The sequence below is a fragment of the Aptenodytes patagonicus genome, chromosome W, assembly GCF_965638725.1.
Source record: "Aptenodytes patagonicus chromosome W, bAptPat1.pri.cur, whole genome shotgun sequence".
In the NCBI taxonomy this organism is placed as follows: domain Eukaryota; kingdom Metazoa; phylum Chordata; class Aves; order Sphenisciformes; family Spheniscidae; genus Aptenodytes; species Aptenodytes patagonicus.
In genome coordinates, this window is record NC_134981.1 from 40303521 (window position 1) to 40329576 (window position 26056).

The 26056-nt window shown below is 42.9% G+C and overlaps 1 protein-coding gene across 5 annotated transcripts in view; it reads left to right on the forward strand.

Moving 5' to 3' along the window:
- The first annotated feature begins 2901 nt into the window (after positions 1 to 2901).
- Positions 2902 to 26056, forward strand: part of LOC143171986 (structural maintenance of chromosomes protein 5-like) — a 62866-nt gene continuing 39711 nt past the window's right edge. For 2 of the 5 annotated variants that reach the window (XM_076361181.1, XM_076361178.1), the window contains exons 1-5: positions 2902 to 3036; positions 4456 to 4594; positions 5765 to 5817; positions 10302 to 10436; positions 11565 to 11705. In XM_076361181.1, coding sequence (XP_076217296.1) covers positions 10380 to 10436; positions 11565 to 11705 — 198 coding nt within the window. In that variant the 5' untranslated portion in view covers positions 2902 to 3036; positions 4456 to 4594; positions 5765 to 5817; positions 10302 to 10379. Of the gene's footprint in view, positions 3037 to 4455; positions 4595 to 5764; positions 5818 to 7510; positions 7685 to 10301; positions 10437 to 11564; positions 11706 to 12069; positions 12199 to 26056 lie in introns of those variants that run through there. The other 3 variants (XR_012997256.1, XM_076361179.1, XM_076361180.1) reach the window with 3 other exon arrangements.

The window sequence follows — 26056 nt, forward strand, 5'->3', positions numbered from 1 at the left end:
GGAAAAGGACCTGGGGGTGCTGGTTGACAGCCAGCTGAATATGAGCCGGCAGTGTGCCCAGGCGGCCAAGAAGGCCAATGGCATCCTGGCCTGTATCAGAAATAGTGTGGCCAGCAGGAGTAGGGAAGTGATCGTGCCCCTGTACTCGGCACTGGTGAGGCCGCACCTCGACTACTGTGTTTAGTTTTGGGCCCCTCACTACAAGAAGGATGTTGAGGTGCTGGAGCATGTCCAGAGAAGGGCAACGAGGCTGGTGAGGGGTCTGGAGAACAAGTCTTATGAGGAGGGGCTGAGGGAACTGGGGTTGTTTAGCCTGGAGAAGAGGAGGCTGAGGGGAGACCTCATCGCTCTCTACAACTACCTGAAAGGAGGTTGTAGCGAGGTGGGTGTCGGTCTCTTCTCCCAAGTAACTAGCGATAGGACGAGAGGAAATGGCCTCAAGTTGCGCCAGGGGAGGTTTAGATTGGACGTGAGGAAAAATTTCTTTACTGAAAGAGTGGTTAAACATTGGAACAGGCTGCCCAGGGAAGTGGTTGAGTCCCCATCCCTGGAAGTATTTAAAAGACATGTAGATGAGGCGCTTAGGGACATGGTTTAATGGGCATGGTGGTGTTGGGTTGACGGTTGGACTCGATGATCTTAGAGGTCTTTTCCAACCTTAATGATTCTATGATTCTATGGTTAAAGTCACAGAGCTCGTGATTCTGCATACTTCTGATGGTACTTTTCTATAAATGAAATCAAGCACAAAGTCTAACTATTGGACTCATATCAGCAACACTGTTATGCAGCTCTGCTTCATTCCATCAAAGTAATCAGATTTAGATTGATACGAATGAGAACATAATCAATTACTTTATTCTGCTCTCAGTTATTCTTTAGAGACCTTGCTGATATGATGATTTTGTTGGTATCACTGAGGGTAATATTTATCCCTAGAGTATGAAGTGCTATCCTGACTGCAAATAAAAAGCCCAAGTTCTTCCTTCACCAGGAAACAACAGCACCTTTCTGTCCGATTCTGCCTTTGCAGGAATTAAAGAATGGAAGGAGGATTTGAAAGATGACTTTAAATTAGTTCCACATCTGCTGAGTTTCAGTCTACAGAATAGGCAAATTGCTAGACTAGTGAAAGAAGGGCTGCAAAACATCTGAAAAAGAACAAATGCATTAAGATTCCTGTACTGGCAAACCTCAATTGTACGGTGAGGTAAAAAAACATTCTATCAGCTCTGCCCATAGAAACTCCCCATGCAACTAATTTCTGCCCTGGATCCATTTTTATTATTTGTTCCTCTCCTGCTGCTGGAATAGCTGTAAAGGGACCACAGCAGGGCAAAGAACAGTTCTGAGACTGTGTTGTACTAGGCATGTTTACTGTCTGAAAATGTCTTCAAAAGCTGTAAATATGAGAGAACCCACAAGTAATTGCTTTGAGCCCAGTATAGTACATCTATAAAAAAGAAACCTTCAAAAACAACTATAACATCCCAAACAGTAAAGGGCTTGCATTTGATTGCTACAAATGTAGCTTAATGCTTAGCGTCTCAGTGACACTGGTGGTAATCCTGTAGTCCAGGTGCCAAAATCTCACAGATCTCTAGGATCTTTTCAAAAGGACATCTATGCTTCCTGTGGACTTCCAGATCTCTTAAGTAACACATGTAAAAAATATTTTTTCCATTATTTTATCAAAAATTAAGAAAAAATAAACAAACCCAGACAAATACTGCAGTCTAGAAACAAGAGGACTTCACTTGACCCAAACCTAAGCCTTTCCCTATTAAGGAGTGAGGGTATTTAGAAGACACTCACTTCAGAAGAACTGACTTCAGAGTGGCTGCTGCATGCCCAGAACTGATCACGCTGCCCGTGCCCCAACTGCTTGGTCATGCTGCCATCTCATGGGAAAGCCACTAACATCACTCTCCTACAATACGTTACGTTGTCTGATAAAGGCAATTAGGGGTAGCACTCGATAACAGCTAAGGATACCTCGGTTAGCATGGTGGTATCAACAGCCCTGAGGCCTGCTAAGCCTCATCCCACTCCTCTGAGGAAAGGCTGCCGAAAAGAACCGAGGCCCTTATTGCCACCTCACCTCCTCCATCTGCCTCCCACGCCTCAGCAACTTAACAGCAGACCCCGATACCACTCACACCTCTTCTGAGAGGCAGCTGTTGAGGGGCCACCTCAGGGACCTCCTCTTCCCACACACAAGACCAGAGCAGAAAAACACACCCAAATAACGCCCTATTATAACTTAACACCACAACCAGAGGCACTTCCATTCAGTACAGCGCGCCGGTCCCAACATGCATTGCGTCCCCTCGGCAATGCACGCTGGGAAGCATAGTCCTCCTGTCGCAGTGCCCACCGGGAGATGTAGTCTTGTAAGGCGGAAAGGGATTTCCGCCGGCCGCGCTTTGTGTCTGTTAGGCCAGGCGGCTGCCTGAGCCTGTCCTGAACGGGCAACTCCCGTTACAACTAGGGGAGCACGCAAGCAGCTTAGCACCACTAGCCATCTTGTTTTCTGAAACTAAAAGTAACGCAAAAAAACCCAAAACCCTCCGCCTCTCTTCTAAACGAACTCCTCTTTACGGCCTCGACCCTCCTCCAGCCAATAGGCACCAGCGTGGCATTCTGCGAGCCAATGACCAGCTTCACAGTAGCTTGATCACGCACCTTCAGCCAATGCGTGCACCTTTCACCACAGGACGAATGTCCTGTCTCTGTTTTCTTGCCTGTCCATGGGAGGGAAGGGGAGGGGAGGGGAGGGGAGGGGAGGGGGTGGGGTGGGGTGGGGTGGGGTGGGGTGGGGTGGGGTGGGTGTGTAAGCAAACGTAAGTGGGTTCCTTTGCAGATGTACAGCGTGGGGAGGGGGTTGGGGGGGGTGAAGATGGCAGCGGCAGGCAAATGGAATCTGGGCGCTTGTCAGCTCGGTAGGAGCAGCACTTAGCAGACAGCGAAGGCTACTGAGCTGTGCACCCGTTTCGTCGAGAGCTCCATAATAAGGATCTTCATGGAGAATTTTCAGTAAGTGGCAGGTGTTTTGTTACTTCAGGTGATGATGGCTGAGTGGCTGGCGTTGGCCGTGGGATGTCTTTGAGCGTTGTTATGCGGTCTCCCTGTTGGAGTCGTGCCAGAGGTCGCTGGCTAGCATGAATGCTCTAGGTTTCCTCCCCTAATCCTCCGTTTTACAGTGGATGCAAGGTTCAGGAACTGGCTGTTAAGTCAGAAGAGCTAAACTTCAAGCACCAGGTTTGCAAGACAGGGAAGTACTTGCTGCAGCTGTTACCAACTATGGTGTAATGAGCGGAGCGTCCCTCAGTTAATGGAGGGCCTTAATAAGGTCTTGGATCTCAAGATGAGCCAGGGCTGGAGGAAAAAGCTGTGTAAAACTTTTTTTTTTTTTTTTTTTTTTTTTAAATGCTGGACCTTATGCTCAATAGGAGGAGAGGATCTGCTGTGTGGACTATGGAATCCTATAGGTTCTTTGTGCAGTACTACTACTCTGACAGCTGTGTTCTCCAGCAGAGTCCATGTGAACCTTTCTTCCCCTAAGGTGTACTAAGGATTTAACTGCCTTCTCTTCTAGAAGTACTTAAGATATGTTATTGTCTTATCACTTACTGTATCTTGTTTCTTTTTTGGTGTTAGTGCTTCAGTTTCTCTCTGTGTCTGGTATGGTGTGGGAACAGAACAGCAAATGGTGAAGTTCATTATAAATGTGGGGGTGTTACTAATCATGCTAATGTTATTTAGTTTGTCTTGAATTTGTATGCTAGTGCTTGTTTTTTTCCTGTAGTTCCTATTGCACTAGACCTGCTGCATGCACCCAATGAAAGATAATGTCTAATATAAGTAAAACTGTAAAAAAAACCCCAAACAAACAAAAAACCCCACTGAAACCAAAAAGAAATGGTAATAGGCTAATGCTTTAAGTTGTTGCAACTAGAAAAAGGTACTGCACAATATCCAGTCTATGAATAGGGAGTACCACAGAATCCATAGACTTCTTGCAGAACTTGAGATCCATATGCATCATATGGATTGGACTTGAGTAGAATCTCCTTCTGTGACTGCAGTGCAGGAGTCACCTGGAATCAAATATAACAGACTTAGCTGAACTCACTTTTTTTAAGCTGTAAAATAATATGAAGTCCTAGTTAAGTCACTAGAAATTGTCTGGATTTAACATTTCATTCTTTATAATCTTGTTGTGAAGAAAGCTGTAAATAACATGGCAAGTAGGATTTTATTCCACATTGTTTTAATGTAGTGTTAGTTTTCACTCTGAGGATTTCTTATCATATTTGAGGGTTGAGTCTAGGTTTGATAAAAGTATGTCTGTAATGTAAATATAATCGTAAGGTGGCTTTAAGCAAGTGAATTTTTTTTTTAACCTTATAAACAATATGTTACATTAGAAAATAAAATTATTGTGCTTTCCAGAACGTATGACATATGTGAAGTACATCCGGGATCCAAATTGAAGATGATTGTACGTGTTAGTGGAACAGCAAAGTTGAGCATTGTTTGTGCTATCTGCCTGGGATTGACTGGAAAACCTTTTATCGTGTAAGCTGATAAGGTGAATACAAAGTTTTGTAAAATTTTGATGTTTAATCTGAGTTTTATTGAGGGCTCAGCCCATCAGAGGGGAAAAAAAAAAAAGACTGTCTTGTTTTTTTTTTTTTTTTTTTTAATTTTTATTAAAAAAAAAAAAAGTGTCTGAATTGTAGAATAACCCTGGTCCAGAGACAAAGGCTTTTACCAAAGGGATGGGCTTATTTAACTGTTTGTTTGTTTTGGTTGAATTGTGAGATGGAAACGTGAATTCTCCTAGAACCTTACTAGGCTAGGTGTTACATTGGAAGATTTCCAGGCTTCTGTAGTGGGGTAAGAAAATGCCTCCTATTATGTAAATAACACTCAAATAAGAATGCCAACTAAAATTAAGGAAAAATTATAATTGTCTACCATAAATTTCCAAATCTATAAGATCTATAGAAATAATGTCATTGCTGTGTCTGAGAATTTATCTAAAAGCCTGGAGCCATTAAACTTTGATTTAAATGCAAGTTGGATGATTTGGGGATAAGTGTTCCTATTATCTTTAATGGGACTATCATTTTTACTCACAAGAGACAATGTGCTGGCATAATAGTAGGAAGCTTGTTTGCATTGTCAGATGTTCTAGTTTTTCCTCTTGTTTTGTTGGATATTTTGTATAGATGGAATATGTTTCAGTAGAACTTTGAAACACTAAATCTGAGTAGTTAAATGATTTTGTATATTCTCCAGTTACAGCTCAGTCTTGAGCAAATGTAAATATGGAAATTGTCTGCATGGCAGTACTGTATGTTAGTATTATTTATTGGCCCTTCATATATATATATATATTTTAGACTATTAGAGTTAACACTTGGACGTGTTTTTCATTTGTATTGCCTCTGTTCCATTAATTCATGGAAACTCTTTCATCTCTGTGGATCTGTTGATTATAATTTGTTCACTTTTGGAGGTTGAAATTGATCAGAAATTAACATGTAGAGGAAGTTCTAATACTGCTAGTTAATGAAGTTAATAGTGTCTTTAGTTATTGTTAATAGAAATCCAAAATAAATTTTTAATTTTACACTGTCAGTTTTCAATAAAAATATACCGTTACAGAAACCATATTCCACAAATACATATTTTTGTAAGAGAGGCTTTTAAGTAACTGTTATTTTGCAGTAATTTCTGTGATTTCATTTTGTAGGTTTGTCTCTCCGTAAAGCAGGGCCACTTGAAAGGTGTAGTTGAAACTGAACTGTAAGTAGTAAAATTATATTTCCTCATGCATTTTAATAAGATTATTTCCCCACACAGTCATGGGGGGGGATATCTAATATGCAGAGATCTTTCTTTAAGCAGGTGCCTCCCCCCCCAATTTTAAGCTTAAAAACTTATCTGTTGTGGGTTGACCCTGGTAGGCAGCTGAATGCCACACAGCTGCACACACCCACGCTCCCCAGGTGGGATGAGGGAGAGAACTTGTGGGTTGAGATAAAGATAGCTTAATAAGTGAAGGAAAGAGGAAGGGGGGGGGGCAAGTGGGAAACACACCGAAACAAGTGATGCAAAGGCAATCACTCACCACTTCCCACAAGTAGACCAATGCTCAGCCAGTCTCTGAGCAAATGACTACCTACCCAATCCCCCTTCTCTTCCATTTATATTGCTGAACATGATATTATATGGCATGGAATATCCCTTTGGTCAGTTGGGGTCAGCTTCTTGCCCACCCCCAGCCTACTTGCTGGTGGGGGCAGAATGAGAAACAGAAAGCCTTGACCATGCAAGTACTACTTGGCAATAGTCAAAACATGGGTGTGTTAATAACACTGTTTTAGTCACAAATTCAAAACATTGTGCCATAGGGACTGCTATGACAAAAATTAATTCCATCCCAGCCAGACCCATACACTTGTATCACAAGAAATGATCAGTGATGGCTGGTCCTGACTTTCACATTCTGAAGCATTTTACCTTGTCTTGCTTGGTGTTCAAAGAATGTATAGAGAAAGAATGACTTATGTGGCATGTTCAGCTTTTGATTATATTTCAGGTTCAGATGATTCAGTACTGCCGTCATGATGTAGTAGTTGGAATTCATTTTTAAAAAAGTCTAAAATTATGAAACAAATTGCTCTGCTTTTACTTTCTCATACTGATAATGCTTATGTGAGGGGCTCATCTACATTCTTACTGAAGCAAAACAGAAGAAAAAAATAGATCTAATTCCAACTAATGTAATCTTCTAGGTAAACTTTCACAAGACAGAGCAACTGAAATATCATTTGGACTTGATCTGTGAAATTACACCAGTATGATACCAGGACTGTTGTGAGAAATATGCCCACCTAACCACAGTTATCGGTATGCAAATATGACTGAGTCAATCATCTTACCCCTATAAATAGTGAGCAGCCCAAGAGCCCTTTGAGCTCTCCTGCACGGCGGTGGGCTGCATGACAGGATCTCCCCTCGAGTAGGGACACCTCTCAAGGTTACTCCTTGAGGTTGAGAGATTCCTTGCTGCAACAGATCCTTGGTAAGTGACTAATAACGTGCTAAACTTTGAAATCTTAGCTAAGTGATATAAAGGATTAACTGTGCATATATAATCCTGTAGACATGAACTGTTGACCAAGTCTGGGACTAGGACTGGATCCAGCTGCACCTAGGCTCCTGTCTGAGAAGGAGTCTAGAAAGCAAGGGGGTCCTTTCTGAACCTCGTGACTCAACGGGAGGGTCTCCCTGACAGTTCTGTCTGACCCTGTCCTCTATGCAGTAAATAATCAAGTGTACCTTGCCATCGAATCTTGTTAAACCACTGTTGCATTTACCATTGAACTTTGTTAACTCACTGTTTTCTATCAATAAAGTGTATTATTGCACTTCACTCATAAGAGAGAAGCAGTCTCGCTCTATCCGTGACAGACTGATGTCATCTACCTGGACTTGTGCAAAGCATTTCATACTGTCCTGCACAACATCCTTGTCTCTAAAATGGAGAGATGTGGATTTGACGGGCGGACCACTCAGTGGATAAGGAATTGGCTGGATGGTCGCACTCGGAGTTGCGGTTGACAGCTTGATGTCTGGGTGGAAACCAGTGATGAGTGGGGTGTCTCGGGTCAGTATTGGGACCAGTATTATTTAACATCTTTGTCGGGGACATGGACAGTGGGATTGAGTGCACCCTCAGCAAGTTTGTGGATGACACCAAGCTGAGTGGTGTGGTTGATACTCTAGAGGGAAGGGATGCCATCTAGAGGGACCTTGACAGGCTAGAGAGGTGGGCCTCTATGAACCTCATGAAGTTCAACAAGGCCAAGTGTAAATTCCTGCACCTGGGTTGGGGCAATCCCAAACATGGATACAGGCTGGGGGATGAGTGGATTGAGAGCAGCCCTGCGGAGAAGAACTTGGGGGTACTGGTGGATAAAAAACTGAATATGAGCTGGCAATGTGTGCTCGCAGCCCAGAAAGCCAATTGTATCCTGGTCTGCATCAAAAGAAGTGTGGATAGCAGGTCGAGGGAGGTGATTCTGCCCCTCTACTCTGCTCTGGTGAGTCCCCACCTGGAGTACTGCATCCAGCTCTGGGGCCCCCAGCATAAGAAAGACATGGACCTGTTAGAGCAGGCCCAGAGGAGGGCCATGAAAATGATCGGGGGCTGGAGTGCCTCTCCTCTGAAGAAAGGCTGAGAGAGTTGGGGTTGTTTAGCCTAGAGAAGAGAAGGCTCCAGGGAGACCTTATAGTGGCCTTCCAGTACTTAAAGGGGGCCTACAGGAAAGATGAGGAGGGACTCTTTATCAGGGAGTGTAGTGACAGGATGAGGGGTAACAGTTTTAAACTGAAAGAGGGTGGATTTAGATTAGATATTCGGAAGAAATCCTTTACTGTGAGGGTGGTGAGACACTGGAACAGGTTGCCTGGAGAAGTTGTGGATGCCCCCTCCCTGGAAGTGTTCAAGGCCAGCTTGGATGGGGCTTTGAGCAACCTGGTCTAGTGGAAGGTATCCCTGCCCATGGCAGGGGGGTTGGAACTAGATGACCTTTAAGGTCCCTTCCAACCCAAACCATTCTATGATCTTGTAGCACTTGGGAAATTTAATGGGATCACACAACAACAAATGAGAGGGAGGAGGTAGCCATACTGGTGTGACGATGGAAGAAAGAAGGAACTGTGTGACCTTTAAGGCTTGCTAATTAGATAGTTTTGTATGTGCTGTCAGTTGAGACTGACAAGGAAAGCTATTGATGTTCCCCATGTATTTGTTTAGGTAGCAACACTAGCAGTGGTATCTCGCTATCCCACTAGTTCTGCTGTTGAGGTGTTCTTAAACAATAAAGCTGTAGGGAAATGTGTATGAAGTCTTCAGGTCTCCCAGCACCTTCCCCGTGCCTTTACCTGCGTGGCTTCTGCAGTCCTGCATCCCTGACTTTCCCAGTCAGTCTCTGCATGTACTTTATGTACTTTTCACTGGTTACATCCAGTCAGTTCCTCAGAGTTGGATCCTGTAGTCGGTAACCAAAGGGGAAGAGTTGTTTGGGCTTCTTTCTCTGGAAAGGAGAAATGGAGGCAGTCCTGCTAAATGGCCCTGCAGCTATAACAGGGACTGCTACCAGAGCCTTTTTGGTAACTTCTGTGGCTCAACAGTTTCTTGAGCATAGAGCAGGACTTAAAGGTGTTCAGGATCAAATTATGTAAAAGTAAAATTATCCTGATGGAAAGTAGCCCATAAAGGAGGGAGAAGACTAAAGAATGCCACATGCTGCTTCTGAATTTATGCTCAGACAGATTAGGGTTTTTGTGAGAATATCTAAGTTGTCTCATAATTGCACCTTAACAAAAAGTTATGGCGGGGTCCTTCCCAGTTCTTATGGATCATCAGGGATGGTAGTAAAACAAAACCTTGTTAGAGCTTAGACAAGCATCTATTTACTCTTCTGTTCAAGAAGAAAAGCATTCAAGAAAACATGATGAAAAAAGTTAAAATTTAGAAAATTAATACTTGTTTCCACAGTATTTTCTTGTGTATTCACAATATTTGTTTAGAGTAGAACTTTCTGCAGACTCTACCAACATAACTTGCATTTAAAATGGCTTTTCTTTAGTACATATGTCAGTTTAGTGGATATTACTGTGTTATAAGTCTAGTTAATTTGCTATCTGTTAATTTGCTACAGGCAATGGGAAGCACGCCTTTCCCTCCAATCATGTTTTGAGCTGTTCCTTTGCCTTGGATGCTGCCATCCTGATATCCTTAGCTGATAGGCATATTCTTAACTTCCATGTTACATAATTTTTGAGTTAATCATAGCATTTGTACTGGAAAGATGTGGCAGCAACAGTGGAATAGAATCTTTAATTTTCTGAACTAAAATATCTTGTTCAGAAAAATGATAGCTAATTGAAAAATAACCAACCAATCCTCACCCTTAACAGCTACCCTCAAAAGCTGCCAACGAAGCCAAACAGCCCTGGGCAAGAACAGCTAAGGTTTAAGCTTAAGATATGCCAGAACAGCTCCAACAAAACCACATAGGGAATCCCTACAAATGTTTGGAGGGGGGTTGGGTGACTGTTTTAGGAGATAGCTCTGAAAGTTAAGCAGAGTATGATTATCTGACATGGAACTGTAAGTCAGGTGATCTTGATGAGAAATAGGTTGCTGTATTTAAATTCAATATTGATGTATTGCATTATTTTAACTAATGCTGCATCTTTATAACTTTATTTTGTAGGACAAAGTTTGAGAACTTGCAAAACTGAGTAAGATTAAGTTGCTTGAAGCCACTGAAGAATCTATTGGTCCTCTAGAAATGTACCAATTTCACTGCGAACCGAAAAACTTCAGAAACAAAGGAAGAGAACTGGAGGTAAACGTGCACATTCTAGAGACATAGAAAAGTGACTGTAGGGAAATTAGCATAATAAAATTTAACGTGAGATCTTATAGAAGAGGTAGGTGATATTTATTTACAAAATCTGTAAGTGGGTTGACTTTACCCACTCATGCTCATCTCTTCTCAGATTTCATTTACTCACACACTTATGCTTGCAAGCATTAAGACATATCTATGCAAGTGGACTGGATACAGAGTACAAGGGATACCCATTGTCAAGTCCTCATCGCTTCTCTGGGATTCTTGACTGTCAATAACAAACTGTTTTCTGGACAGATCTTTTGTGCCCTTTAGGAGTCATCAACTGTTATGGGGTGATCCTTTGCCTCAGTCTTGCTGACTTCAATTTTCATAAATTTTGGACAAGATTGTTGCCTGTTACCTGTTTTTCCTTGTTTGGAGTATAACAGATGGGCTAACAGGAAAAGGACTGGTGTATGCAATGTGCTGCAACCTTGTTGCCATCCTCCTGGCATTAGGATGCAGGGTCTTTCCCTGATAGTCCCCTGTGCTGTGATCTTACCAGAGAACAGGCTCTTTGATCTTGACAGAAATAACGTGTTTCTCAGTGTTACTGCTGGGAGCAGTGTTTTGGGAACAGTGTCTGTCTTTATCTGTACAGGCCATTCTTGTAATCTTCTCTTGTGCTTATGCACACACGTGCATTTCCATTCATACATGCTGCATTCATCTAACAACCTTAATATTTCTGTTACAAATCTCTGAGATCTTTCATAAGCATTTTTACTACTTGTATTTAGCAGAATCAGTTATGGTTGTTTAGAAGCTTCTAGATTAATGGAGGCTTGACCTGTAAGGAATAACTTAATTGGGAAATGTTTAAGCTCTTTTAAAAGGTTTTCATCAGATTAAGGCTGCTGTTTAAATTAGTTTTGTTTTCACAGAAAGTATGTGATAAGGTACTTGAAAGAGCTGGACAACTATTCCTAGTTGGATTGTTCCCCTCTAATGACTGCTGTACTAAAATGTCCTCCGTAGTGTTAAATTTCTGCTTAGTTATTGTACAGGTGAGGTATGGACTATTTCTGAAAAGTATTTTCATGGAGTTAACGTAAAATATAAAAATATATATTCTTATAGAACTTGTGCAAAGACAAAACTAACTCTTTGGAGAAAATGAGACAGACGATTGAACAATACAAACGAGATGTTGAGAGATACCATGAATGCAAGTGCCACCTAGGCTTAATTGAGATGCTTGAGAGGAAAAGGCCTTGGGTGGTAAGCTTTTATTTTCTTTTTATTTTTCTTACCTAAACCATTTTTCCTAAAACTGCAATATTAGAAATATGCCAAAAATTTCTTTAAAAGAATTTTGATCAGAGTAGCTTGAATTGCTTGGTGCAAACAGGACAGGTCTTGAAATACTGTTCTTGGCCTAACTTTGATCAGAAGTCATCTTGCATATGTAGCTATACTTAAGAAGTTACTTAAAACGTAACTTAAGAAGTTACTGCCCATTTAGCAAAGCCAGCAAAATGGGCCAAAAGCAGTACTCCTTTTATTTGTTGCAGACACAAATGGCTTAATTTAAACTGTTTCTAGCTAGTTCCACTTTGTTCTTCCAACTGTAACTTTTTTACAGGTGTTCTGCATCGGAGGGAATGGTGCAGTGCAGGTTTCTTCGCAGATCTCAATAAGAAAGGCCCGACAACAAATAGCTTAAAATAGATGTTTTAATAAGATAGAATAAAAAGAGGAATATAGATAGCGAGTAAATCTTACGACCCTTCAGATGCTGGGAACCTTGCTTTCATGCAGCATTGGATGGACCCTGGATGGATTTTCCCACAGCATGCTGTGCAGATCCTGTCTGTGGAGAGGTTCCTCTTTCCTTCCGTACCGTGGTGCCTTTTATTTTGTGTAACAAAGCCATGTATCTTCTCCTGATGGGTTGGAATGATAACATCCACCAGCGCACAACGCAGGCCGGCATGGGGCATTCCAGCAGATTCCCTTACAGCAGCTACTCATGCTAACCTATGGGCTTCTCAAGCCTCAAGTACAAGGCCCAATAGAGTAGACATGGCTTGCCCAAGATCACTAACTCCTTGAATACAATGTCTTCCACAAGGCTCCGAATATACCTGGCATTTACCAGGTACACATCAATTCTTTACAACCAGCTGATAGAAACAGACTCATTTCACTGTTTCAAATTCTGGCATAGCTTTTGCTTGTAGTTCTTTATGCTGTTGTCTTTTGAATAGTCTTTTAACTTCTTCTATGTTTTCATTTCCTTTAATTAAGACTTTTCAGTTGACTTCTCTGATTTTCAAGCTGCTTAAGTTTATTGGAAACCACAAAACTTATTTTTCTGTCCAAGTTCATACTGGACTTCTGTGTGTTCTTTCAAGCACCTTCCAAAGAGGAGACGAAGTTGAAATACTGGGAACTGTGTTGAAATGAGACATAGTAAAGATCTCTGACCTTGACTCAGTACTGTGGTGTGGTGGGTTGACCTTGGCTGGCTGCCAGACACCCCCCCCACACACACACCTAGTTGCTTTCTCACTCCCCTTCCTCAACAGGACAGGGGGAGAAAATAAGATGGACAAGCTCGTGGGTTGAGATTTGGTTTCTTCACCGAAAGGGTTGTCAAGCACTGGAGCAGGCTTCCCAGGGAAGTGGTTGAGTCACCATCCCTGGAGGTATTTAAAAGATGTGTAGATGTGGCGCTTAGGGACATGATTTAGTGGTGGACTTGGCAGTGTTCCGTTTATGGTTGGACTCGATGATCTTAAGGGTCTTTTCCAACCTAAATGATTCTATGTTTCTATGATTCTAAAGGCAGTTTAATGAGAAAAGCAAAGGCCACGTGTGGAAGCAAAGCAAAAAGAGGACATTTATTCTCTACTTCCCATCAGCAGGTGATGTCCAGCTACTTCAGTATGCATAGCAGTTGCTTTGGAAGACAAATGGCTTAACCACAAATGCCCCCCCTCCTTTCTCTTAGCTTTTATTGCTGAGCGTGACATCATATAGTATGGAATATCTCTTTGGTCAGTTTAGGTCAGCTGTCCTGGCTATGCCCCTCCCAAACTCTTGCCCACCCCCAGCCTACTGGCCTTTGGAGGGTGGTTTGGAGAGAAAGCCTTGATGCTGTGGGAGCACTGCTCAGCAGTAGCCAAAACATTGGTGTGTTATCAACATGGTTCTAGCCACAAATGCAAAGCATAGCATTATATGGGCTGCTATGGGGAAAGCTAACTCTGTCCCAGCCAGACCCAGTACATGTGGTCAGAGGCTACCACTCAAAACTTCATCTTGCAGGTCCCCTAGGTCTGCAGCTGGGACCCTGTGCTCTGTTTCCTTAAGAGTGTAGTTTCCTTTGTATTTATATGACAATCATAAGAAAATTGGTGAACCTGCCTTCAGTGCCTCATACTTCCAGGCTTGAAGCTATCCTTCACACGCTCAAGAATATATTGATGATTTTGAAGCTGCCTTGACCATCCCTGAGGCTGACCCTTTTAAAAAAAACAACTGTGTTTGTCAAAGTTGTCAAACCAGATTGTGGGGCTCACTAAAGTCTGTTACGAGACTTCTAAAATAGAACCTCTTTCTGTTGTCATATCTTGTCCAAGTTACACTAAGGTACTAGAGTACATCTGCCAAGTGATTACTGTGCTAGTAGAGGGGCGTCCAGAGCTTGTATGATACTTGGTAATTGTTGCTTTTGTGAAAAGACCGCTCCTATGTTCCTGAATGTCATAGCTTCTGCCGTGTAGTTCACATCCAGTCACTCATCTTGTACTACCAATGAGAGAGGAATATATCTTATGTGTTTATTTCTTGCCCTTTTTCAGTCTCTGTTTTTGAGTTATGAAATCTACCTGTTGGATTCTCTCTGAGAAAGAATTGAGATGGCTTTGTGTACTTTGTGTATTCTCACACTTCATATGTGAATATACGATGTAGGGAAAGAGAACATGCTTTTTTGATGCACAAGCATAAATTGTTTGATCACAGGTGATATGCATATGCCTGCAGAGTAAGAATACATGTGGACTGTGCATCTTGAAGAACTGGGGTCACCAGTAAGTCACGCTTTATATGCACGCACACATTTGAATTTGAAAGAAAATTCTGAAGAGTTTGAACATAGTTTGAGGTTGTATGCTGTAGCTAAAAAAAAAGCATAGTTTCTAAAGCCTGATAGTGATTATATCAGTTTTGAGTCTCTCATGGAAAAAAAATTGACACTTTCTATTTTTCTGTCTAGAATTGCATAATCACTGAACATCCTCAAAGCAAACTTAGTTCTTCAGAGCACTACAGTGGCTGTAGAGAAGAACAGAGTAGAATCAGAGTATAAAGCAGTAAGTGTATAGCTAAGAGCTTCAGATGTAACTCTTTCTGTGAATACTGGGATATCCACCGTGGAAAATATCTTGTGTGGAAGCCTTTATAGCATAGAATAAAGATGCTTCTGTGCCTCTCTTTAGGAATGGGTGTTACCATTGCTTTAGCCCTGATTTCTGTAGCTTGATTCACTACTTCAGCTTCTTCATTAAAAGCTGAATAGGAACTTTGCTTTCCTCAATTAAGACAGCTAAGCATCTGTGAAAACATGGTGAACATTCATTATGTCCTGGATTTTGTTATTATCATACGTAGTCCAGGTACAAAGGCTAGCTATTCTTTGGAAGTGTTCTTTCTTCTGAGTCTGTGGTAGACGAATAGACCCAACCCACGTGGGAGATGTAGGCTCAAGATGAACCAGAAAGTACTTTAGAAGAATAGAGCAGAGCAGTTTTACCCTTTGTTTCATGGTTTACATTCTCATACTGTAATTAAATGCCCTTCTTGGAGGAGAGAAAACAGCATAACCAATCCTTCCATTGATAAGATTAGGAAGCTATGCAATTGTATTGGGTTTACATGGCAAGGTTTTGGGGAGGGGGCCTGCAGGGGTGGCCTCTGTGAGAAGAGACCGGGGCTGCCCCCCATGTCAGACAGAGCCAGTTTCAGCCAGATCCAAAACTGCTGGCCAAAGTGAAGCTGGTGGTGCCTCTGTGAGAACATATTTAAGAAAGGGGAAAAAACTGCTGCGCAGCAGCTGGGAGAGAGAGGAGTGAGAATATGTGAGAGAAACAACCCTGCAGACACCAAGGTCAGTGAAGAAGGAGGGGGAGGAGGTGCTCCAGGCGCCAGAGCAGAGATTCCCCTGCAGCCCACGGAAAAGACCATGGTGAAGGAGGTTCTTCTGTGCATTATAAGTTTTTACTTAAATGGAAATCCAAAGTCAAGCTTCCCCACGTGCTGCATGAAGAAGTCTTTGAATTAAGTCTTTAGCCCCTTCTAAGAAGTTTCCTCTCCTGTATTCCCCTGTGAGTAATATGTGTTGCACTCTGGGGTTTGTCTATTGTTTTCTACTTTAAGATGCCCTGTCATGGGGAAAACTCAGTATATCTTAGCTGAATTATGTATTATCTCAAATGAAGTATATCTTGAAATAATACATTTCAAGTGTCCCCTTCCCTTCCAACTTCTTAGGTTTTTGGCTGTGATAATTTTTATTTTCTTCTACAGCAGTTCTGCAGTAAGAGAGTCTTGCCCCAAAGCTGACCTTGAAGTGCTAAGATGAGATTTATCTCCCAAACAATTTTGAGCCTTTAGAACATCTGAATAAATATCTGGTTAAGATTTGAAGCAAACACAAAACCCACTTATTCCATCTAAGAGAAGATGATCATATATGTTCCTTTTGTGAGGTCTTAGCACTGGGATATTGTGGAGAGAGCAGCATATTCATTGTGTAGGTGTCTGTGTATGTGTTGTGGGTTTTTTTTTTTTTTTTTTTTAAAACACTTAGATGGAAAGGCCAAAAAAGCATGTATTCTTGAACAAGTCAAACTAGCAACAACAGATTTCTGGGGGTTTTATTTTGCCGTGACAGTTTAAGTGAGAACCTTAGTGTTATTTTACCAACTTCTGGTATTTAATTCATTTAATGAGCCTAAGAAGCAAATCTCTGTTTGACCTGCATTGAACATTAGGGAGGACTATTAGCTCCATCTGCTAATTGTCACAGTTGCCTGCATGTTTATGATGATTGTTTGAAAGAGCCTTGCTAAACTGTCTTGCTTTGATAGCTTGTTAATTTTTAGGTTCATTTGTTGCAAATTTGTTTAAATAATTGATGTTAATACTCAGTATGTACATAGCAGCATTTACTACTTAAGCCAAGTTTTAAGAAAATGCAAATTCTGTTTTTCTATGTATAAATTTCCAAACTTTAATTAAATACTGTCAACAAACATACGTTCAAACACCAATTCATGAGAAAACATTGGCTACTGGTAACTATATTTTCTTAAACTAGCTTCTCATTTTGCACGTGCTGGTTTTGTCTGGGATAAAGTTAACTTTCTTCATAGCAGCTAGTATGGGGCTATGTTTTGGATTTGTGCTGAAAACAGTGTTGATAATACAGGGATGTTTTCGTTACTGCTGAGCAGTGCTTACACAGAGTCAAGGCCTTTTCTGCTTCTCTCACCACCCCACCAGCGAGTAGGTTGGAGTTGCACAAGTAGTTGGGAGGGGGGGACACAGTTGGGACAGCTGACCCCAACTGACCAAAGGGATATTCCATACCATATGACGTCATGCTCAGCAATAAAACTAGGAGGGAGGTTGGTGGTGGGGGGTGCTGTTCAGGGCATCGGTCGGTTGGTGGTGAGCAATTGTTTTCATTTGCATCACTTGTCTTTCTTGGGGTTTATTTTTCTCTCTTTATTTTCTCTCTTTATTTTCATTTTCCTTACAATTTATTATCCTCCCCCCCCCCCCCAATTATTAAACTGTCTTTATCTCAACCCATGAGTTTTCTCACTTTTACCCTTCTGATTCTCTCCCCCATCCCACCGGGGGGGAGTGAGTGAGCAGCTGTGTGGTGCTTAGTTGCTGGCTAGGGTTAAACAATGACAGCACAAAACCAATTGTACCACTGATGAGCACAACAGAATACAAATTGCTTATGAATACAGAATGTAAGTGGATTCTGTTGTTTGGTAAATGCCTTCCAATAAGTTGTGATTGGAGCCCCACACTAGTATAGAACTTTCCCCAAGTGCCCAGATGGAACTCTTTCCAAGTTGGTTCTTATGCTGTTGGCTGAAACAAATTTAAAGTTCTTTCTAGGCTAGGTTTTTTTCCTGGTAGTATCTCTGTTGAAAACAGTATTCTTTCTACTTAGAGTTACTTTTATATCTACGTGGCTTTCATTGAGGCACCTTTAGAAAATGAACAGGAACCTGTAACATTGCCATGCACTTTAGAATACATAGGAGGGAGTGGGAATCAACGCTTGTGTATTTTTTGTATTTATTTGCATATATTTAGCATGTGGATATGACAATCAAGTGGCAAAGCTGAATGAAAATTGACTTAACTTGCTGTTGACTTGTCAGTGCATTTATTCTAGCATGTCCTTCACAGCCACATCAGATGTCTATTGTTTTCCAGTCTTCCTGTTGAATGTTGAAGTTTTCCTCTGCCCAAATGCGGGTTCTCTTTGTACCCTGAAGAATTTTACTTGCCTCAGGCTTGGATCATGCATATTCAATGTTGAAACTGTTTCAGATTTTCGGTGCCTAGAGATGAACACAAAATCCTACTTCATGCAGCTTTCCAGGGCTTGAAGTGGGAGCTTTTATGTACAATTGAAAGCTGAGGTTCCCCACTTAAGATGATTCAGAATTTACTTTGGCTCTGGAAATGATAGAGGCATAAGTATAAAATTGATGTTTCTTTTATGGAGGAAAAAAAACCCACCACAACCACATGGGTGTGTTGCCTTTCCCTGGATCCTTTGCATTCATTATCATGAGGTCAAACTCATACATTTCAAATGAAACCAATTGGCTTTTAAAACTCTGGGATACAAAATAGACTTCAGTTTCAATTTAGAAGCTTCTAAAATGTTCCTTTAAAAATGTGGGGTTTTGAATGTAATACAGGGCATATATAGATATGTAATGGAACATAAGCATTACCTTGTACAGTTTTATTATGTCATTTTGAACTGGCATAAATATCTTGGCTGTGACTAAAAGGGCCATCCTCAACTTCTGGCTACATTATCTGTATAGCTTTAATGCCAGTCCTTTATGCCCCTGTGTAACACTTGCCTCCTTTTCTAGCATTAACTTTGTAGAAGTGGAGAGGGGGGAAAAAAAAATCTAAAAAAAGGTTATGCTTTTTTTTTTTTAAACCTTTCTGAAAATATCAGCACAGTATAGGAAAATATCTTTCCCAGTGTGTTTGTGAAGTTTGTGAAGTGCTTAACTGTATTGCACAATCTTTCCTAGTGCTCTGTGGAGGGAAGGGAAAACAGAACTTTTGAGTTGATGTATGCTATACAGAACAGCAGCCCTAATTCTTCAGTGAACATAAAAACTCTGTTGCTGATCACTCATGATAGCACCTGTTACTACTGTTTCTGTTGTACTCAGTAAATAGATAAGTTAAATTGCCAGAAAGTAATGTGAGCTGTCTATCGATGATTGATTGTGTCCCATATTTAAAAAATGTAGAAAAAACACTTGTCCAAATATATAGTTTCCAAATGATGAACACTTCAGGGTTTGGGGTTTTTTTGCCACTGGAGGGGCTCCCATATTATACACAATTTTAAAAATGGGGTGATAATTATAATCCTATGCTTTGGAGAGCTTTCTTTAAACTTCCCCAACTGTCAGAAGTTTTGAAGCAAAATATTGTGCAGATGGATTTCAGCTTAGGGTTTTGTGCCTCTAGAAAAAGTGAAAACAGTGCATTCCTACGGTGTAACCGTCCATTAAAAAGATGAATTGCATGTGTAATCACTGAATAAATGTATAGAAAAAAAATCTTTTGGATTAAAAGCTCCCAGTCTCTTGGTACATAATCCTTTCCAATTCAGAGTTGTTGGCAGCTCCCACCTATCTGCAGCTCAGTGCTCACTTGAGCTAGAAGACAGCAATAAGCAGTTATTCCCAAGCACTTCCTATTTTGCTTGTGGAAGCAACAGGTCTGAGGTAGGGAGTGCACATGTGGGAGATAGGTAGGTGAGATTTCTGGGCACAGAGAGGAAGAGATACTTAAGGCTCTTCAAGCTCTCTTGCCTGGATACTGCTGTTTTAAGATAATCTTTAGCTTAGTGTTTTATGAAGGTAGTAGCATTGTATTATAGAAGTGTATTGGGTATATACGGCAAGGTGTTTTGGTGGGGTGGGACACAGAGGTGGCCTCTGTGGGAAGAGGTTAAGGGGCTGCCCTGTGCTGGGTACAGACAGTTCTAGCCAGCTCCACAACAGACCCACTGCAGGCCAAAGCTGAGACAATCAGCAAAGTTGGTGGTGGCTGTGTGAAAACATATTTATAAAAACAAAGGGAGGAGGAAGGAATAAAAAGAACGATGAAACAGCAGAGGGAACACTGAAGTCGGAGAAGGAAGGGGAGGAGGTGGTCCAGGGGCCAGGGCAGTGATTCCCTGCAGCCCATGGAAGAGCCCGTGCTAGAGCAGATGGATATTTCCTGAAGGAACTGAGGCCCATGGAGAAGCCCATGTTGGAGCAGAGTTTTCCTGACAGGAACTGCAGCTCATGGAGAACCTGTGCCAGAGCAGGGGAAAAGTGTGAGAGGGAAGGAGCAGCAGAGAGAAACTGCTGTGTACTGGCCATACCCATACCATGCTGCTTGCAGGGGGGGATAGAGGAGTCTGGAGAGAAGGACTGAAGTTGAGCTTGGGAGAGAGGGAAGAAAAGGTGGTATTTTAATGTTTGGTTTTGTTTCTCACTACCCAAATCTATTTTAATTAACAGTAAGTTAAATTAATATTCCCCAAGTTGAGTCTGTTTTGCCCATGACAGTAAGGGGTAAGCAATCTCCTTGTCTTTATCTTGAGCTTTCTCATCCTATTTTCTCCCTCTGCCCTGTTGAGGAGGGGAAGTTAGTGAGTGGCATGTAGGTGTTTGGCTGTTTGCAAGGGCTAACCCCTCTTCCCCCCCCCCCCCCCGCCCCGCAAAGTCATAGGACTGGGCCAGTTATCTTACCTATAGTAAGTTCTGAAGAGTTTAGACTTAAGACTAATGTTTAAAATAGAAAACTGTATCTGCTTTTCACTTATTTTACAATATTGATTTAAAAATTGTAGGTATTTTTGTGTTTTGGTAGTTGTATTATAAAGGTCTGTTGTGGTTCAACCCTAGTCGGCAACTAAGCACCACGCAGCCGCTCGCTCACTCCCCCCACAGTGGGATGGGGGAGAGAATCAGAAGAGTAAAAGTGAGAAAACTCATAGGTTGAGATAAAGACAGTTTAATAGGTAAAGCAAAAGCCGTGCGTGCAAGCAAAGCAAAACAAGGAATTCATTCACTACTTCCTATCAACAGGCAGGTGTTCAGCCATCTCCAGGAAAGCAGGGCTCCATCACGTGTAACGGTTACTTGGGAAGACAAAATGCCATCACTCCGGATGTCCCCCCTTCCTCCTTCTTCCCCCAGCTTTTTATTGCTGAGCATGACATCATATGGTATGGAATATCCCTTTGGTCAGTTGGGATCAGCTGTCCCAGCTGTGTCCCCTCCCAGCTTCTTGTGCACCCCCAGCCTACTCGCTGGTGGGGCAGTCTGAGGAGCAGAAAAGGCCTTGACTCTGTGTAAGCACTGCTCAGCAGTAACGAAAACATCCCTGTGTTATCAATATTGTTTTCATCACAAATCCAAAACATAGCCCCATACTAGCTACTATGAAGAAAATTAACTCTATCCTAGCCAAAACCAGTACATTCTCCACCCCTTATTCCATACCGTTGACATCGTGCTCAGGTCCCACACTATCCAATACATCCTCATTAACCACATCTCCCCTTCCTGTCCTTTGATATATACACAGATATCATTACCTTACTCTATGGACCACCCCTGTCAAATGTCCATTAATGTCCACAAAATGTCCACTGAGTTAATTTAGTTCATGACTTTGGGCTCCATTTGTTATGGTGGTCACTCAGGACAGGAGAGATGGTGCGTTGCGTGGAGTTATTGGGCACCAAAGCCAGCTCAGGTTAGGTCACTGCTGCACTTGCGCTGCTTCTTGTAAGGCTTGTCCTCCATTGGTTCAGGTGGTTCCTGCTATAGTAATTCTTATAACATGCAACTCAAATCATGGGTTACAAAAATTTATATCTTTTACAGTTGCCACCCCAATCCCTTTGGAGCAGACCATTGGGTTTAACATTGCAATGAACTCCTCCCCTTGCCCCTGCTCCGGCTTGGACTTATCCATGGACCACAGTCCCTTAGGGATGTACCTGCTCCAAGTGGAGACTTTGAGGTGCACCTGTTCCAGCGTGGCCTTCTCCATGGGCCACAATGCCTTCAGAGATATACCTGCTCCAGCGTGGCCTTACCCACAGCCACAGTCCCATCAGGAGTGAACCTGCTCCAACATGGCCTTACCCATGGCTGCAGTCCCTCCACAGGTGTACCTGCTCTGTGGTGGGCTTCTCCATGGCCACATGCTTTGAGGTGCTCCAGCATGACCTCATGCACAGACACTGATGCTTCGAGATGTACCTTCTCCAGCGTGGACTTATCCCTGGGCCACAATCCCCTCAGACATACACCTGCTGTGGCACAGACATAACCACAGCCACAGATGCTTCGAGATGTACCTGCTCTGGCATGGGCTTATTCACGGCCACAGACACTTCGGGGTGTCCTGCTCCCGTGTGGACTCATCCTCAGGTCACAGTCCCTTCGACTTGAGTTCACCCTGGAGTTCCAGCCTGTCCAGTACAGCAGCACAGAAACAGCAGCGATGCCCTGGCCATCTGCCAGCCCAGGCACATCGCCATTGCTGTTATCAAAATGTTCCCAGGTACAGCAGAGTAAGATGATAAGCAGTACAGCAGTACAGCAAGCAGTGAAAGCAAAAAGCAGCCACTAACGAGCACTAGACTCTAATATACAGTAAGGCAAGCAAGCCCCATGGCAAGCACAGGAGCGTGCCAATTAATAGCTAAACAGCAATAACAGCCATAAATTCGATCTAGTACATTCCAATCAAATCTGTCATTATCTCGAACCCCTAGTGCCCCGCGTTGGGCACCAAAAAGGACTGTCGTGGTTTAAAGCCAGACGGCAACTAAGCACCACACAGCCGCTCACTCGCTCCCCCCACAGTGGGATGGGGGAGAGAATCAGAAGGGTAAAGGTGAGAAAACTTGTGGGTTGAGATAAAGACAGTTTAATAGGTTCTGCTGGTTTTGGCTGGGATAGAGTTAATTTTCTTCATAGTAGCTAGTATGGGGCTATGTTTTGGATTTGTGATGAAAACAATATTGATAACACAGGGATGTTTTCGTTACTGCTGAGCAGTGCTTACACAGAGTCAAGGCCTTTTCTGCTCCTCAGACTGCCCCACCAGCGAGTAGGCTGGGGGTGCACAAGAAGCTGGGAGGGGACACAGCTGGGACAGCTGATCCCAACTGACCAAAGGGATATTCCATACCATATGATGTCATGCTCAGCAATAAAAAGCTGGGGGAAGAAGGAGGAAGGGGGGACATCCGGAGTGATGGCATTTTGTCTTCCCAAGTAACCGTTACACGTGATGGAGCCCTGCTTTCCTGGAGATGGCTGAACACCTGCCTGTTGATAGGAAGTAGTGAATGAATTCCTTGTTTTGCTTTGCTTGCACGCACGGCTTTTGCTTTACCTATTAAACTGTCTTTATCTCAACCTATGAGTTTTCTCACTTTTACTCTTCTGATTCTCTCCCCCATCCCACTGTGGGGGGAGTGAGCGAGCGGCTGTGTGGTGCTTAGTTGCTGGCTGGGGTTAAACCATGACATAGGTTGTCTCCCTGCAGCCCATGGAGGTCCACGGTGGATCAGATATGCTCCCTGCAGCCCGTGGAGGACCCCATGCCAGAGCACTTGTCTCCTTGAGGCAAGAAAAATTTAGCTCTATTACAAGAGCATGCTTTTGATCAGTTTACCTTGGCACCTTTTGACTCTGAGCAGAAAAGCAGAATGCGTTCTGATTTCACGTACCTTTGCTGATTCTGATGTTTTCTATGGCTGGTATGCTAGCATCACCTCTGCTTAGAACTGGAATTAGAATGTGAGAAAATGACTTGTGGCATTTAAATGTTGAGCTCTTTCTTAAGGAGTTAGTGAAATACAATGCAAAGTCACAGGCAGTAGTGAAAAGCAATAGGAAGTTTAAAATAAAAAGATGTGTATTTTAATATCTCTTCTAATAGCAACAGTTTCGTGAACTGGATGATAGAAAGCATGTTCTTATTAAGAACTGCAACGAATTGCTGAAAAAGCTTGACAGGTGTGCAAACTGAGTCCAGATCACTATTTTCCAAAATAATTTCAAAAAGTGTTTACAAAACAGGAATCTCCAGTACATTTCTTAAGTTTTGTTACATGTACACCATTATAACTTTTCTAACAAAAAATATTATATACTTAATACTAGAAGTGTACCAGTAAAGGATCATATGTATTTCTGGTAGTACTGACTTGTATGAAGTCAGGCAAAAATGCCAGGAGGCCTGCATGGATGAACAAGGAGCTCCTGGACAAACTCAAACACAAAAAAGGAAGCATACAGAAGGTGAAAGCAGAGACAGGTAACCTGGGAGGAATACAGAAACATTGTCTGAGCATCCAGGAATGAGGTTAGGAAAGCTAAAGACCAGATGGAATTGAATGTTGCCAGGGATATCAAAGACAAATAGAAGGGCTTTTCTAAGTACATAGGTGACAAAAGGAAGACTAGGGAAAATGTGGGCCTGCTGCTGAATGAGATGGGGGACTTGGTGACACAGGACATGGAAAAGACTGAGGTACTGAATGCCTCCTTCGCCTCAGTCTTTACTAGCAAGACCGGCCTTCAGGAATCCCAGGTCCCAGAGCCCAGGGGGAAAGGCTAGACAAAAGAAAATGGACCCTTGGTGGAAGAGGATCAGGTCAGGGAATACTTCAGCAAACTGGACATACATAAGTCCATGGGCCCTGATGGGATGCACTCACGAGTGCTGAGGGAGCTGGCTGATGCCATTGCAAGGCCACTCTCAAAAATCTTTGATCAGTCATGGCAATTGGGAGAAATGCCCGAAGACTAGAGGAAGGCAAATGTCACTCCTATCTTCAAGAAGGACAAGAAGGAGGACCCAGGGGACTACAGACCGGTCAGCCTCACCTCGATCCCTGGGAAAGTGATGGAGCAGCTAATCCTGGGAATCATTTTCAGGCACATGGAGGACAAGGAAGTCATCAGGAGTGGTCAGCATGGATTCACCAAGGGGAAGTCATGCTTGACCAACTTGATAACCTTCTATGATGAAATGACTGGCCTGGTGGTTGAGGGGACAGCAGTGGATATTGTCTACCTAGACTTCAGGAAGGCTTTCGATACTCTCTCCCATAAGATCCTCATAGAGAAGCTGATGAAGTATGGGCTGGATGAGCAGACAGTGGAGGTGGATTGAAAACTGTCTGAATGGCCGGGCCCAGAGGGTGGTGATCAATGGCACGAAGTCTAGTTGGAGGCCAGTAACTAGTGGTGTACCCGATGGATCAATACTGGGTCCAGTCCTGTTCAACATCTTCATTAATGATCTGGATGATGGGGCAGTGTACCCTCAGCAAGTTTGCTGATGACACAAAACTGGGAGGAGTGGCCGATATGGCAGAAGGTGGTGTTGCCATCCAGAGGGACTTCAACAGGCTGGAGAAATGGGCTGACAGAAACCTCATGAAGTTCAACAAGGGGAAGGGCCAAGTCCTGCACTGGGGAAGGAACAACTCCAAGCACCAATATATGCCGGTGGCCACCCATCTGGAAAGCAGCTTTGCAGAAAAGGACCTGGGGGTCCTTGTGGACACCAAGTTGAACATGAGCCAGCAATGTGCCCTTGTGGCAAAGAAGGCTAACGGTATCCTGGGCTGCATTAGGAGGACCGTTGCCAGCAGGTCAAGGGAGGTGATCCTTCCCCTCTACTCAGCACTGGTGAGGCTACACCTGGAGTCCTGTGTCCAGTTCTGGGCTCCCCAGTACAAGAGAGACATGGACATACTGAAGAGACTCCAACGAAGGGCCATGAAAATGATTAAGGGTCTGGAGCATCTCTCCTATGAGGAAAGGCTGAGAGAGCTGGGACTGTTTAGCCTAGAGAAGAAAAGAGAAGGCTCATGGGGATCTTATCATTGTGTACAAATACCTAAAGGGAAGGTACAAAGAGGACAGAGCCAGGCTCTTTTCATTGGTGCCCAGAGACAGGACAAGAGGCAATGGGCACAAGCTGAAACGCAGGAGGTTCCACCTGAACATAAGGAAACATTTTTTTTTACTATGACGGTAACTGAGCACCAGAACAGGTTGTCCAGAGAGGTTTTGGATTCTCCCCCTTTGGAGCTATTCAAGGGCCATCTGGACATGGTCCTGGACAACCTGCTCTAGGTGGCCCTGCTTGAGCAGGGGGGTTGGACCAGATGATGTCCAGTTGTCCCTTCCAACATCTACCATTATGTGATTCTGTGTGATTCTGTGTATTAGAGGAAAAGA